The sequence below is a fragment of the Lactuca sativa genome, chromosome 5, assembly GCF_002870075.4.
Source record: "Lactuca sativa cultivar Salinas chromosome 5, Lsat_Salinas_v11, whole genome shotgun sequence".
NCBI lineage: Eukaryota > Viridiplantae > Streptophyta > Magnoliopsida > Asterales > Asteraceae > Lactuca > Lactuca sativa.
This window is the reverse complement of record NC_056627.2, coordinates 278867801-278885002: the sequence shown is the minus strand read 5'-3', so window position 1 is coordinate 278885002 and position 17202 is coordinate 278867801. Positions and strand designations below refer to the sequence as shown.

At 32.2% G+C, this 17202-nt stretch overlaps 1 protein-coding gene across 2 annotated transcripts; it reads right to left on the bottom strand.

Annotated features, from left to right (window-relative positions):
- Positions 1–429: 429 nt before the first annotated feature.
- LOC111920004 (uncharacterized) lies at positions 430–10872 on the bottom strand. 2 transcript variants are annotated; one of them, XR_006192910.1, is made up of 22 exons: positions 10364–10872; positions 9386–9452; positions 9052–9275; positions 8073–8139; positions 7685–7962; positions 7114–7180; positions 6756–6976; positions 5219–5285; positions 4986–5108; positions 4726–4907; positions 4472–4639; positions 4089–4385; positions 3723–3935; positions 3562–3621; positions 3410–3489; positions 3053–3324; positions 2878–2969; positions 1661–2776; positions 1267–1517; positions 1024–1191; positions 769–949; positions 430–672 (listed from the first exon to the last, which is right to left on the bottom strand). XR_006192910.1 is itself a non-coding variant. In XM_042902901.1 (21 exons), exons 1-21 carry the CDS (start codon positions 10592–10594, stop codon positions 832–834), a joined length of 4362 nt encoding a protein of 1453 aa, XP_042758835.1. In that variant the 5' UTR covers positions 10595–10872; the 3' UTR covers positions 676–831. The 2 variants fall into 2 exon arrangements, 1 of the variants encoding a protein (XP_042758835.1); XM_042902901.1 differs by lacking the exon at positions 430–672 and having other exon boundaries at positions 676–949.
- Between the last annotated feature and the right edge of the window lie 6330 nt (positions 10873–17202).

Genomic DNA, 17202 nt, shown 5'->3' with positions numbered 1-17202 from the left:
AAATAAATAAATAAGAACAACTATCTTAGTTTTAACCAACAATTTCAACTAGTTGAGGTTACAAGAATAATATGTGATCAGTTAAAACTAATTAAGATATCTTAAAAGATCAATACAAAAGTTCATTATTTTACTTCTTTTCAATGATCAAACCGATTTTGTTTAAATTTAAATACATATTATGATCATATCGTCTAATTTTACTATTCTATTCTTTTGGGCTTGATGGGTTAATATCTTAATTAGTTTTAACCCACTATGTATAGTACTTTTGTTATCAGTTTTTAAAATATAATAAATAATTTCTTGGACATTAAAAATGAATGTGATTATTCATTCAAAGAGACGACTTTTTACTTTTCAGAAACGTTGAGCATTGGCACTCCCTTCTGACCTTGACCAAATCACACTATTGTACACCGTATCGCATGGGAGAAGACCCGATGTTCATATTTGTGTCATTTATTCTAAATCTATTGTGAAATAATCATTGTACCCATAGATTTGATTTCAAAGTTTAAATAATAGTACCTGAAAAACTGATTAAATAAATTGATTCACAGATTTTGGAAGAATTTTGTTTTTTTCTTTTGTTGGAGTTTGGTCCTATTTTGACTTGGATAGTGGATACACGCCCCTGCTTTTATGGCGAGGATCTTTGCAATAAGTTGCCTATTTTAGCAGAAAGCATTGAGCATAGATTTTAAATTACAAAATTAGAATAAAAAAAATGTAAAGAGTAAATCAATGGTGAAAACAAAACTTTACCTTCTATGTTCTATCATTGATCCGTCAACTTTTCTCCATCTTTTATTCTTTTATATTTCTACACTAAAATTTTGTTTCAGATGATTGTTTCTGGCAGCAACTATACTGGTCCAGCAACGAAATATCTTCACTTGATAAGGATAATCCACCATTACTCAAGTAATTTCGAGCCACCCTCTTTCTGCACAATATAAATCAAAATGCTTAAATAAAAAATATGATTATTGGGCAAGATAAGCTAATTTATCATGATACCTTCTTTGGTTTGAACTGTTAATGGCTTCTGAAAAACGCAAAGATTCTGATCTTGAAATTTGGGAGAGTGTGGAGAGGTATTCATGGAACACATAGCCTTTCAATGATAATTGTGACTTTAATGGAACTATTGATTGAACTGTATTGGAAATTGGCGATTCTAGTATGCTGGTAGATAATTTAGATTATTTTAGGTAAAATAAATAAATAACCTGATTGAAACTTGTCTAAATAAAATACTACCTTTTTAAGGAGACTCCGCTATTATGAATTTTCTTGTTTAAATGGTTTTGGTTGATTAATTTTCCCAAAGAAACAGCGTTATTCGATGCTGCCAGCATCTCCCGACTCAAATCCAGTTGACCATTTGACCCTTTTTTTGCATATAAACAGAATCCATGTTGACCTATTGTTGACCCCATTTGCAGTTGGTCTTCATGCCAGCTGGACGAGTGTGATTTCTCAGGTGAAACCATCGATGGTTTTAAATAATCCTGTGAATAATAACTCTATCAAATTCAAACACGATGATACAAAGTTTTAATAAAAATGTGACAGATGATATATATATATATATATATATATATATATATATATATATATATATATATATATATATATATATATATATACTTACACATGTTAATAACTGGCAATCGGAAAGTAATAAATCAGCTTCGGAGATTAAATTAGTTATTCCATGAGAAATTTGTAAAGCTTCTAAACTATCTTTTTCCTCATTGGAAACATATTGCCTTAACTCATGCTCACAGTTACGTAGTTTTCTCCATGTTTCTTGTACAATATCTACTGATTCCAATTCCGATTCCGGTTCCAATTTCTTATTGAAATCAATTCGGCTACACTCATCCATCATTTGATATTCCCTCGGGAGACCCCCCATCGGTTCAACATGGGAATCACCCATTTCTTCCCCGTGAATTGGTGCTGAATCCAAACCGGAATCCGCTGCAACCGCCATTGATGGAGCTTTATCTTCTTCACAAGAATTATGAAACTCCATTGCCACAGTTCTTGATGTAATATCCATGCTCATGGCACCATCTTCGATTCCGCCATCAGAACACATTCCATTCCCGAGTTCTGTCTCGGGAACAAAAGTGGATTCCGGAACACATGACACATCAAAACACTCATCTTCGGAATCGGAAGACATAACGGAATTGTATTTCCTCCTAATCCTTTTTTCAACGACCACTTCTTCAATTACATCCTCGGGTACATCCGGTAAGCAATCTCCGGAATCAGACATTCCAGGGTCATGTTTTTTCTGAAGGGTTCTTTTGGTGAATGCAACTGGGGAACTCGAGCAACTTGGAAAGCACTGAGCTGAAAATTTATTTTCATCCTCCTGATCAGAGCCATGCTGGCGTAGCATTTCGTCTTTTTTGGCCTCGATGTTTTCATCTTCTTCCTCGATTATCTCCATCATTGTATTATCATATTTTTCTGCTAACAAACTTGATTTTGTAATTTCTTTTTCAATAATTTCAGAAAGCTTGGAAGTGTGACCAGATGGGATCAGTTGTGGTAGCACATGATGACTCGCATTAGTATCGAACAGCAGTGGAGCATAGGTATTATGCATTTCATTATCCGGACATTTTTTCCGATTTTGCCCCTGGCACCAAAACTGGAGAAGCATAATGGTTTTACGAATATCACCTTGGCAGTAGTCGATAAATCGTTCCACCAGGGAAGGGTTAATTTCGGCTTTTTCTGCAGTGCAAACCTGAAAAAAAATAACTGAATAATATTAAATAAAAATCAAGATGGAAAGATTATAAAATTTGAGATGAAATCATGAAAAGAATATTTGTTAAAGTATGTTACCATTTTTGCAAGGCTGAGAAGGTCATTTGAAGATGGTATTCTAAAGCTAACCTCTATCCTATCTAAGTTATTCGGTAGATCAGGATCATCACCTATTAAAATATTAAATAAAACAAGATGATAATTAGATTCTGCAACTAAATTTTATAAAGATTTTAATAAATTGGTTTCTTACTGTTGCTGGTTAATATCATTGGTCGCTTTGCTGTTTCTGCAAGCTGTTGTATAGTGGAAATAAAACCACGATCTTCATATAGAGTTGCATCAATATCCTCAAAAAGAATTAGGGTTTTGATTCCGTTTTGGGAAGAGGAAATTTTATTGTCCTTGTCTATTGGTTTAACATCTTTTGAATCCTCGTCATCTGATAATGGTATCAGCTCAATAACATCATCTGATGACTTCAATTGATTCTTGTTATCTGGGTTTTCATGATTGGGGGCAGAACTGGAATAGCATACAAATATTAAAAGAAATTGTTTCATAATCATGCATTTTATATACAACTAGAATAAAATAATGTTTGACAAACCATTTAAGCCAGTGTGATTCTACAGCTTCCCCAAATTTTTGCTTCACAAGTGCACCATTTCTCCAATCTGATGTATTCACCTGCATATTTTCATGATTGAAGATTGATTCATATGGATTTCAAGATTTTTAAATAATTAAATATTAACATACCTCAATAACTTGAAAACCTTGCTCTTTGGCACATGCATAAATAGCTGCAGATTTCCCACTCTGAAAAAAAATATATTAATAATAAAACTCTTTGAAACTTAGAGGTAATTTTGAAAGTAAAAGGAACCATTTAAGTAGAGTAGAAAAAAGGAAAGGCATACCCCAACTGGGCCTGTAACTAAGAGGACATTTTTTAAACTGGTTTCTTCATCGGTTGACTCTGAATCAGAGTCAGTTGGAGAGTAGTTAAGGTCAACACCTTGCATGATCCAATTATCATTATCTGTAGAACATTTACTATTTCTTGACCCTTTTTCATACCATAGACGTAACCATTCGCTCAGAAACTTCACAGATTCATTGTTCCCACATATCTGCAGATCATATGAAAAAGTTGATAAGGGTATTTTTGGAAACATGGATTTTTGCTTGATTCAAGAGACAAAGGGAATGTAACTTTATGCCTAATAAATGTTAATAAACTAATCATTAGAGTAAAACTGTGTTTTCAGATATTATATTCATACCTCAATGGCCTTTTCAGGCTGATACTTGGTTGTCCATAAGCTATTCTCAGGCTGATAATTTGGAGGTATGGAAGAGATCTCTTCAAGTTGGATAGGAAATTGACTCGAATACCCCTTGTTCTGACATGATGATACTTCAAGTGGAGGGGCATCAAGGAAATTATCAAACTGCAAGCAACTGACTGATCCTTCATTGATCAGATGCAAGCAAGCATCTTCTGCATCTTGACTAGTCCTCATGGAGACACCTTCAGAAAATGTCCAGTTTCTCCAATCGACAGAAAAAGTTTCTTCACCCTGCACATGTGATATTCAAGATTCAAGGAAAAAAGATAGAAGAAAAGACTGGAAAAATAACGAGTTAAGTTAACCACAGTGTATACCTGTGTTTTCTCAAATATATGAAAAGTACTGAAATCATTGCTGCTTTCCTTTCCCTCAACATGACTCCATTTAATCTCTAAACCAGTACTCTCAGTGTTTTTCTTGCCTGTTTTCCAAGATGAAAAGAAAGGATGTATTTGTTTTCCTGCAAATATACGTGAATTTTCCTGATAGAAAACGATAACTATTTCAGAATCTAGAAAGAAAGAAAGAAAGTGATACAAGAAGAATATGGCCATAAAACATAGGTTACCTCTGCAGTCATTTTTGCCTCCAACCGTAGATCAGGAAGTGGCTTAAGTGGACTAGTCAGCACTTTCTCTGATAAATCTTCATCTAAAGCCCCATTAACAGCATTTCTAGATGGTGTTGAATTCATTTTCTTTTTTGGTGTAGAGCTAGTTCGCCTTCTGAGCTTCCTAGGACTCTTTGAATCTTCAAAGACAAATGAATTTAATACTATAAGGGTTTTAGAAGAATTAAAAATGATAAAAGTGGAGAAAATCATCATACTTGTAATGACATCTGATGGCGAACAATTTAGCTCAGCTTTTTCAGGTGTATGGGTTGGCAACTGCTCCTTTTTCTGTCTCCGTTGATTGCGTCTCTGAGAAACTTTTAAAAAGAAATCACCTTCTGCATAATACAATATAACTTATAGTGAAATACAATCCTGATGCCCATTGTCGATTTCAAATGATGTATTAAGTAGGGTGTGGAATTTGTCCAGGTCAGCAATCACTTACTAACAGTAGCAGGAGAATTTTCTTCCTCGGTATTCTTTCCTCCAACTTCATTTCCATTTACAGCAAGCTGGTGTATAAACAATCATCATTTACAAATTTCAAACACAAACAAAAAAACAACGTAATAACATGTTGGAAGATTCAAGGACTAATTTCGTTTTAATTTTTTTTATATATTTTATAGTTATGGAGCTTGTGATTCCAAACAATTAAACTCATTTACTCTTCTGATGCAATTGAAGTATTTGCTTCTTATGCAATGTGTTGAGTAGTTTCATATAGGGTTCTGGTTGTGAATGGGTGATGTGAAAGTCTAGGGTTTTATTTCTGGGATTAATTTGTTGCTTGATAGCTGTATGTATGTAATTGCTAATCTTTATTCCCATGCTCACATTTGGAGTGATTAAACCCTAAAGACCTTTATGTGCCATTTCTTGTATGGATACATTAAGTCACACAAGTAGTAGGACCTTCTTGTATAGTGGAGTTAGAATAGGCTCTAGAATAGTCGAATTAATGGTCAGTCTCGCTCTCCACCCTGCTGCTAGATGGGATAGGGCTTTTCACATGCTTGAGATAAGACAGATCTTTTTTAGGCATTAAAGAGGCCGAGAGAAAAGTCTCATTTTTACATAGATGAGCAGCAACTTTAGAAATTCATGCTCAAGTCTGTCACTTAGAAGATAGGATGGTATCGACCCGGACAAGGGGGCAAGATCCGCTGGCTTAGGGCCCCTTTAGTAGGGAGCAGAATCGGTAGGTTCCTTTCCGCCCATCGATTCAATAAGATCAGTTCAATCAGTAAAGGTCGAATTGAAATCTATTATTATCATAGACAAGACAAGGGAAGATGCCCCCAATAGAAGGCAATTTTTTAATGTACCAGAGAATAGGCAGGTTTAGAGTTAGAGGAATATCAAGAATTGGAATATCAGTCAGAAATTGAATAAGAGAAGCAAAGACGGGTTATAGTATAGTAGAATCAGTAATCATCTAGCGGGGACGGTTTCACTTATAGGTCAACTTTGCCGACTCTTAGCTTTCCAGGCGGGTTGGTGTTCAACCTTCATTCAATAGGGCTATCTATCCGAAAGGTCTTAATAAAAGAATCCCTGTAATAGAAGTTCATTCCTTAAAGACCTTCCTAATCAGTAATTTGATGGTCTTCCGTAAAGACTTTCATGCGCACCTTCCTTCATAAGGACAGGTAACCAGGCGGGTGACTCACTCGTAGGTAGCACTCTCCGATGCTTTGACTCCTTCTTTTAGTAGTTCCTTTGAAGCTAGTAACTAGAATACAGTAATCAGTTTTAATGGTAAAAAAGTCTAGTGTGATTTAATAATGTCATATTAGCTTTTGTCCACGATTATTTTTGCAACTACCTAAGAATTGACAACCTTAGGATTACAAATATTATTGTGTGTAATCATTATTGTGGAAACTAATCTACATAATGGGTATATTAACCAAAACATCAATAAGGGCCTCACTAGTACTGTAGTAAATTGTGTTAGATCCCAATAAAAAAATATGCACCTTTCTTGAAGCTCGCGATTGGGACACTGCTTTTGGCTTTCGCTTTTTATTTTTCTTGCCTTGACTCTGACTCCCACAATACTCCTCATCATCATCTTCATGATCTACATCAGGTTCAAGATCTTCATTTTGTTCAATTTTATCAGATGAATTGATAGGCAACTGCTCCTTTTGCTGTCTCAGTTGACGTTTCTCCGAAACTTTCAAAAAGAAATCACATTCTGAAAAATATATATAGAAATTACAGTGAGCCACAATGTTGGTGTCCTCTATTTATTGTCAATTTCACATGATGTACAGCCAAACCAAAGAATACATATGAAGGGTGTGGAAATTGTCCAGCTCAGCAATCACTTACTAACAGTAGCAGGGGAATCTTCTTCCTCGATATTCTTGCCTCCAATCTCATTTCCATTTACAGCAGGCTGGTGTAAAAGAACAATCATCATTTACAAGTTTTTTTTAAGAAAAAAAAAACATATACAGTAACATGTTTAAGCCCCCTGTGTCAGCAATGCAAGTACTCAGCTTTTATAAACCTGTTAATTGGTGTTCTTAAAGACATGAGACACATGATGGGGATCTTGTTTAGCTAAGCATTAAATTCTTCTTCCATGAAACAATCAATCAGAAATATAGGGTGAAATATGCAGCAAAGCTTTGAATAGAATGGTCATGCTTTAATGTAGCAATTGAGAATGGAATGGTTTGAATGTGATATTTGATTTAGATATTTGCTCACACTCCTATAAAACCAATCAAACTATCTCTTCGGTGAGTAAATAACTAATAATCCAGACTCTAATCTACTAGAATAAGCTCAATTACACTCCCTGGTGACCTATTTATGTAAATTATATAACTAGCACTTAAAGCATAACCATTTAACTCAGGTAGTTGTCAACTTTATTAAATCTAACATTGGTTACCTCTGCAGTCATTTTTGCCTCCAACTGTAGATCAGGAAGTGGCTTAGGTGGACTAGTCAACATTTTCTCTGATAAATCTTCAGCTAAAGCCCCATTAACAACATTTCTAGGTGGTGTTGAGTTCATTTGCTTTTTTGGTGTAGAGCTAGCTTGACTTGTAATGACATCTGATGGTGAACAATTCAGCTCAATTTTTTCAGGTGTATGGATAGGCAACTGCTCCTTTTTCTGTTTCTGTTGATGGCGTCTCTCAGAAACTTTTAAGAAGAAATCACCTTCTGCATAAAACAATATAACTTATAGTGAAATACAATCCTGATGCCCATTGTCAAATTTAAATGATGTATTAAGTAGGGTGTGGAATTTTTCCAGATCAGCAATCACTTACTAACAGTAGCAGGAGAATCTTCTTCCTCGGTATTCTTTCCTCCAATCTCATTTCCATTTACAGCAAGCTGGTGTAAAAACACAATCATCATTTATGACTTTCAAACAAAAAGCAAATGCAATAACATGTTGGAGGATTTAAGGGCTATTTTCGTTTTGATTTCTCTTGATTGATATTTTGTGGTTGTGGAACTTGTTATTCCAAACTGTGAAACTCATTTACTCTTCTGATGTAATTGAAGCATTTGGTTCTTTTGCAATGTGTGAGTAGCTTCTTATAGGGTTTTGGTTGTAAATGGTTGTAATAAGAGTCTAGGGTTTTACTCTTGGATGAATTTGTTTCTTGATAGTTGTATATTTGTGATTGCTAATCTTTATATTCTCATGCTTATTTTATAATCATAAACATATCGGGGATGAGCTCACATTTGGGGTAATTAAACCCTAAACACCTTTATATGTTATTTGTTGTAAGCTACATTATTTTCATCAGCATCACTTGGTAAGAACATATAGTGTGATTTTATAATGTTATATTAGCTTTTGCCAAGATTACTCTTGCAACTACCTAAGTATTGACAGCCTTAGGATTAAAAATATTTTTGTATGTGAGTGTTGGTGTGGAAATTTAATTTACTTAATGGATGTCTTAACCAAAACAGCATTAGGAGACCTCACTAGTTATGTGTTGTGAGCTCGAATCTGAATTTGGTTATATATTTGCTCACCCTCCTTACCTATAAAGATACTCAAAACTCTCTCCGTTTAATAAGTAACTAAAACTAAGGATCCAGACTCTAATGATCTAATATTCTAATCTACAAAACCATCTCAACTACAATCCCTAATCTCTGGGGATCAATCTATGTAAATCATATGACTCGCACTTCAAGCATCACAACTCAACTTAGGTTAGTTGTCAACTTCATTAAATCTAACATGCTAGTAAAATGTGTTAAATCCAATGAAAAAATCCACACCTTTCTTGAAGCTCGCGATTGAGACACTGCTTTTGGCTTTCTCTTTTTATTTTTCTTGCCTTGACTCTGACTCCCACAATACTCCTCGTCATCATCTTCATGGTCTACATCAGGTTCAAGATCTTCCTTTTGTTCATTTTTATCAGGTGAAGTGATAGGCAACTGCTCCTTTTGCTGTCTCAATTGACGACGTTTCTCAGAAACTTTCAAGAAGAAGTCACATTCTGCAAAACAATGTGAACCACAATGTCGATGTCCTTTATTATTTTCAGTTTCATATGATGTGCAACCAAACCAAAGAAGACATAACGAGTCAAACTTAACAATCACTTACTAACAGTAGCAGGAGAATCTTCTTCCTCGGTATTCTTTCCTAAAAGCTCATTTCCATTTACAGCAAGCTGGTGTAAAAAAAACAATCATCATTTACAAGTTTCAATCAGAAAAACCAAAAAAGCATATGCAATAGCATGCTTAAGCCCCCTATGTCAGCAATGCAAGTACTCATATTTCATAAACCTGTTAATTTGTTTTCTTAAAGACATGGTGAGAAGTTTATGTGTGTTTTGGATTTTGTTTAGCTAAGCACTAAATTCTCATGAGTCATGCAACAATCAATCAGAAAACAAGGGTGAATTATGCAGAAAAGCTTTGAATGAGATGGCATGGTTTAATGTAGCAATTGGCAATGGAAACTCTCAACATACACATGCTTAGCATGCGGTCATGTTGAATACAACATTTTCTCCAAGTAAATTACTTCCTGCTGATTCGAGAAAGTAACCTGGCAAGAAGTTGACATCTAACAGCAAATCCTTGATGTTGTTATGATGTCTAAGTTACTTTTCTTTGTTGTCCTTATGAAGTCTTATACGTTCTCACTGACTAGCATTGTCCATGACATGCTTCTAGTTACTTGCTAGTTGCTACTTGTTTAATATGATGATATGCCACAAGGCTCTAAAAGTCAAAACACAAGAACGTGACATAGTACTAGTGGGTGGCCGATCTGTTTTCCTTGTCACAAAAGTGCAACCACTTGGTTTGTGGATGGCACTTGTTCCCTTAAGCGTAGATTGTTAACTGGAATCTGATATTTGATTAAATATTTGATTATACCTTCAGTAAGTAAATAACTAATAATCCGGACTCTAATCTACTAGAATCAGCTCAATTACACTCCCTGGTGACCTAAATATGTAAATCATATGACTGGCACTTCAAGCATAATCATTCATCTCAGGTATTGTCAACTTTATTAAATCTAACATGTTTACAGACCGTTCAATGCAACAAAAATAAATATACGGACCTTCGTTGAAACTCCAGTTTGAGACACTACTTTTGGCTTTCGCTTTTCGTTTTTCTTGACTTGAATCTGACTCCCGCAATACTCCTCTTCCTCGTCTACGAGGTCTACATAAGGTTCGAGATCTTCGTTTACACTGACGACATTGTCTTGAGACTTGTGCGGGACCAGTGTCGATTGAATCAATCGCCGACGAACAGGGAGTTTGGTCTCCGAATTGGAGGAGATCTCCATCCAATCAGCTCAATTTAGGGTTTTAGAAACTTCCACGTTTTCTTCAAATTGTGGGATTTTGGGGTTAGAGAGAGATGTAGCCACGAAGGAAATGTTTGGGAAATTGGAATGGAGATTGCAAGGAGACACGCCCGATTAGGGCTCGTTTCCCGCCTTTTTACTATCTATAGACGGATTGAAAGGAATCAGTATATTACAGGAACTAGGATAAAGCCCTAAAATCAATTTTGGGGATTTTAACATAAACAATCAGAGTCAATGGAGGTAATTGGTTTCGATTTCCCGCGCTCCTGCGATCAATATATATATATATATATATATATATATATATTTAATTTTTTTAAAAAGATAATAAGTTTGTTTCCAATTGTTATTGTTATTTTGAAAAGCGTTGATATTAAATTAATAAATACGATATAGTCGTAAAAGTCTTTTATATTTACAATGTATGTTTGTGTCCTATATGTTCATTTTTATGTCTACTAATATTTTATTAGGCGTAAGACTCATATATTACATGGATTAATTAATTATAACATTAAAATATTATATAGAATTTATTAAAATAGAAAAAACTCATAAAATGACATGTGGAAAAGAAATTAATTCAAAATAACTACAAAATTACATTTGACAAATTGAATAAGAGTGTGTGATATATAGCAAAAAACTTTCATTTATTAGAGTAAATATTTGTCTTTTTTTTAAACATTTTTATCAAAAATTTTATTTTTCTAGTCTGTCATTATTAAAATAAAAGCATTTATATTTATGCATCACCCTACCACCACCACATTTTGCCACTACTACCACCACCAGACACCAGCAACATCATCTACTACCACAGTACCACTAGCCTCGGCCATCATCATCACACTCTGCCACCACTACTACCATCCGCCGCCAACACCATCATTTACCACCACCCACCATATCTTGAAATCAAAACACCATTAGGCCCAGCCCAATACATGGGCAAAGTGGGCTTAGGCCTAGGGCAGCAACATTTTGAGGGCATAAAATCAGTCCAACAATTATATTATATATAATAATGGCCCAAAATAAATAGCCAAATATATGTTTGTTATCTGATTTTGGACGTCCTGGACATGAAAAAACTAGAAAAGGCATCGAGACTTAGACGCGAAACAACTATGAATCGACGATTAGAGAACTCAATGACTCAATTGCTCATAGAAAAACGAAACAATGCCTAGAAACACGTTGTGTGATGTAGTCGATTGGTGAACTCGATGTCTCATATGCCTAAATTCGTTGCTACACGATCTGATAAATAAAAAGTAAGAACCATAACGGATTTGAAGATTTCTCTAATTTTCTCTAAATTTATATTTTGCTTTGGGTGCCTTCAAGTCTCTTAGTGATTACATAGCTCCAAATTTCTCGGATTTCTCTGATCTGCCCCGGTTTTGATTTTTAAGCTCTCTAATATGGTGCGGTGGATAAATAGTTAATGTTGTGGCTCTAGCATTCTAGGTATGGAGATATAATGCACTGATACGTTGATTATGATTTGTGTGAATTTAAGTTATCTTATTATGATTTCTCTTCTCTGTTCTCATTCTAATTTCTGATTTATGTTAATTGTTCATTGTAATTTCTGATTGACGTTGACTAACAGTGTTTTTATTATTGTTTTATAAATTGAATTCTTTCTTGTTGGTGTTGTGACACGTTTCTAAATTTTTGTGGTTTCTTTTTAAACTTTTGTGTTATCTGTATGTGATTTTTCATGAGACGTACCATATAGTTTTATGTTGAACATTTAAACTCCTTAGTATTTTGAATATTTGGAATTCTAGACAAAATATTGATTATTGTGGGTGCGCTAGGGGCAGTGGTCAACCAACTTTGTGCTATGCAGTACTGTATAGGTCAACATACAAACCTAGTTACCAGACATAATAAAAATTCAGATGGTGTTTTGGAATTACGAATCTGACGTTGAATGGAATGGTGTGGTATGGTTTATTCCATTGAACTATTCGTGAAGTAATTAGATTCCTTTGACGTAACTTTCATTATTCCGTCATAAAATACAATAAAAATTGTATAATACGGAGTATAACATATTATTATTTAAAAACTTATTGATTTAGATTCAATCACATTCTAATTTAGTGAAAAAGCATGAATTAAGCACAAAAATTATTGCATAATAAATAAACATTAGAAAGATTTATGAGTTATAACAGAAATTTGAAACCACCCCAAAAGATATTTCACATGATAAAAAAGCATGTTGTTTCAACTTTCATCTTTTGATTTTGGAAAAATTGTGAGAAATAGCAATGTCTTTTACTTTCTCTAGAGCAACGTACATAACTTTTTATCCATTATAGCAATGTATTTATAGTAGAAATATAGAAACGTACCTATAGAGCATATATAAGGGCATAAAATTTTTATCTTACCCCAGGTATTAAAAACAATTGGGTCGGCCTGAACAACACTATTTGCCACCACCATGCCGACCACCCTAGGGAAATCGACACAAACATACACAAACCACCACCGCTAATGTCCATCATCCATCATCCACCACCACCACCCAACGCTACCTTTATCCCTCAATCACATCTAACCCTTCACCACCTCTGTAATTAGTCGTCGTCTTCTGCACCCCACTACCCCACCATTACATCCTGACCTTTACCATCTGGAAACCACCATCAACATCCATACATTTGTCACATTCCGACACCCCTTTAGAAACCACAACCCAATACCATAAGCCACCATACAAACACCTTAACACCATTCTTAACCTCCATTACAACCACCGGTCACTTACCTCCATAACCCTTCAAGAATATGAAAAAAAATGAAAGATAATTTGTTGAATTTGTTATTATTAATTGATATTTATAATTAACTATAACAATGGTGATATTACATTACTCACAAGTTATAGTGTCGTATCTACGGTATCCTCGTTCATTTTGCGGATTTAAGATATTTAAATGCTAGTTTTTAAAATAAAGATATTATATCTATTTGTGTATCATCCCAAAAACCATGAAAACAAAATTCATTTTTAAAAGATATTTTCATAGAACCATAAGATAGTCAAACATTGTTTTTAATCAAATCCATTGGAATCGGAGTATTAAAATGATATATCAACACATAAAAACAACAGGAATATGTGTACGATCACGTTTTCGTATTGCCCCGATCATTAGAAGTACATGAAAACATTGAAATCCACAACTGTAAGCCAAAACTTGGTATGTTCCCCCAAAATACCCATATAATAATACATATACAATGCATGCACATTTGACGCACAACATAAGACTGGATTGCCCCCACCCGGGCCCTCAACTTATGATTGGTTTGCTCCCAAACCCACAATATCAGACTGGATTGCCCCTCATAGGCCTTTAACTTACGACTGGATTGCTCCATAGTTTGTTGGCTTACAACATAAAGTAGTACCATCTCAACACAACCTTGCTTTGTCGACATATGCACAAAAAATAACAAGCAAACACGTACAATCATATGTAACATCTGCAAGATACGACTAGATCACTAAAGAATAATAGGATGATTATTCGTCACGACGATACATGGATATTTTCAATAACAGATTATTTAGGGAAAACGATATAAATGAAATTCATAATAGTCGTTAAATCAAGAGCATATATGTAAAGAACATCAAAATCTGACTTCATAAGAGGAAGTTATGATTTTGATGTGTTATCACAAAAATCGAAATTCAAATCGGTTGATTGTTAAGAAAAAAAATCTACATAAAAGTTCAAGATCTCGTCAATACCTGTATGTCAATATAAAAACAATTGAGTATGGATGTCATATGAAATAGTTGTGATTTTTTCATAGACTTTAACAGTCTAATATCGTTAAAAATATAACTTTTAAAATACAGCGAGAATTAGTCAACATAATCTAAACGAAAGTTGTAGATTTCATTGATAGCTACGCGCAGATATAAAAAACGTCGAAAATGGAGTTCGTATGAAGAAGATGCGATCTTTTTTGAAGTTTTTATTCATCAACCTATATACGAATCAATTCCAATTTTTCTATCATTTATCAACAACCCAAAAGAATTAGAAATGTATTATATATATATATATATATATATATATATATATATATATATATATATATATATATATATATTATCATATTCTTTTGGTAGAGAATTAAAAACCATAAATTATGATTAAACTAGTCGAATCCTTGCGCGTTGCGCATGAATATAATTATTTAATTAAAATAATAACATTTAATAAATTGTGATTTAATATTTATACATGTAAAACCAATGTCAATAGCAAAACAAACTATATAGTTAACATATTAGTTTTATTAATTGTAGACAATTTATATCATTGGTTATTTCCACTATTATTTCATGATTTTATAGACCGTTTTATGTTGTGTAAATTATATATAAAACATATATTTATTTCTATCTATAAAAAATAAAGCTGTATGAAAAATAAATACTAAAAGTTTTGATGATTTTATAGAAAGTTTTAAGTAGTGAAAATTATATATAAAACGTATGTCGATGTGTATATAGAACAAATAACAAATAGTATGAAAAACACTATAACTTTTAATAAAATTAAAAACACTACAATATTATAGCATTTACATCAATAAAAACTTATTAAACACTTATAAATCATTCAAAATGAATATTTAGAAATCAACATATATTTGATATATAGAAATATTGTTATAAAAAAAATTGTGTTGGAATAACCATTAATGCGACAAAACATATTTTTTTTCAACTCTTTCATTTTGAATCACAAATCTTTTCAAACATATAATTTTTTAATCAAAACTTACTAATATTCTATTAATATAGCTACAATGTGTATAATAAATAAGTGGAAAAATATAAAAGCATTGCACATTAATAACTATAAGTTTAAAATTTTTTTGAATGTAGTGAAAATATAAAGACATATTACATTAAATTTAAATAAAAAACTATTGAGTTGTAGTGAGAGTTTTAAACATTTGATTTGTTCCCAATAATGTAATATAAATATCAACAATTATATGTTATAAAAATAATATTATAAATATTTATCATTGAAATAATAATTTTTATACTAAGTTGTAACTAATATTATAATAATTTGAAGTATACGATAAGAAAAATATAAAAAGTTGTGTTTGAATCAAATTGAATTAACTTTTTGATTTAAAATTATTTTAAACTGTAGGTATTTTTAGCTAATTTATAAATAATTTATTTGAATATTTTTTATTTCCTATATTATCATTATTATTATTATTATTATTATTATTATTATTATTATCAAATAAGAATAATTTTTTTAATAATATAATCTATTCTTTAAGTTTACATTATTTAAAACAATTATTAGTTTTTACTAATTAAAAACAGCTTATTTGAAAATTTTCGTTATTATATTTTAAAAAGACTATCATACTTTTTTATTGTATTTTCATTTTTTCCCTTAAAGCTATGAAATATTGGTAGAGAATGAACGGTGCAAATAAAATGATGATTTGAATTTCAAAATTATAGTAATTATTATGTACTGCGACCAAACTTAAAAAAAAAATATGTTAAGAGTAGGTTAGGGGAGGAGGAGTGTTACACTATAGGTATAGTTTTATCACTTATATTTTTTTTTTGAGAATATTAATATTTTATTTATTTACTTTTCATTTACGATAAAAAACGAATAAGGAAAAAGGAAATTGACAAATGTAATAAAATAATTTTCTTTTATTACTATAAAAACATTTAAAATTGGGTATATCCATATAAGTTTTGATAGAACATAAAGAATTCATTTTTATAACACACATAATTATTGGTTTTTAACAATAAAGTCATATCATATCAAATTTCATTCATTCGAATTCCCCATTATCACCAAAAATTTAGAATAATAATTGTAAAATCCTTTCATCAAAATCAATTATAAAAAACTTCATCGATGTTATTTATACAAAATAAGCGATAGAAACTAACATATTATATACATAACATAAAATACATGTGGAATAATATTCTCTTGTATATAAAATATATTTTCTTAACATAAAAAAGAGAGAGACAACATAAATATACATACATGTTAACAGAGTTACCAAAAGCTCACGAGAAGTAATTATCAATTTCACTTCATCATCCTGTGATTATAGAAAGATGCACAACACATAAACTTAAAAAAAATGATGTTAAGTATACCTTTACAAACATACCTAAATTTGAACCTAGGTTAATATCTAAAACTTACATACACCCAATTTGAGTTTACATGAATTTATATTTGGAAAAGTTGGAATTGTTTTCTTACATCCATAGAACCACTCAGATAACTCTTCAAACCCTACAAATATAATCTATCATTTTGTGTTGACATACATGCAATATTTAATCTACAAATTTCTTATATAGGCTAAATATTTCATTTAAATCATCATTAAATATCATGATTTGAAAAGTTACAAATCATAATATTTCAATTAATCATAAATTAATCTGTATAAGTCGAATAGTCTTGGAAGTTTCAAATGCATGCGGTTTAAGGAAAAATATTATTTGGAGTTTCAAA

Bases quoted from the DNA above. Each gene is read 5' to 3' on its own strand.
- LOC111920004 (XM_042902901.1), bottom strand. From the start codon at position 10,594: ATGGAGATCTCCTCCAATTCGGAGACCAAACTCCCTGTTCGTCGGCGA. The intron at 3,936-4,088 runs GTATGAATATAA...TATGATCTGCAG, and splicing joins AGCCTGAAAAGGCCATTGAG to ATATGTGGGAACAATGAATC. The intron at 1,192-1,266 runs GTAGTATTTTAT...ATTATCTACCAG, and splicing joins AGCGGAGTCTCCTTAAAAAG to CATACTAGAATCGCCAATTT.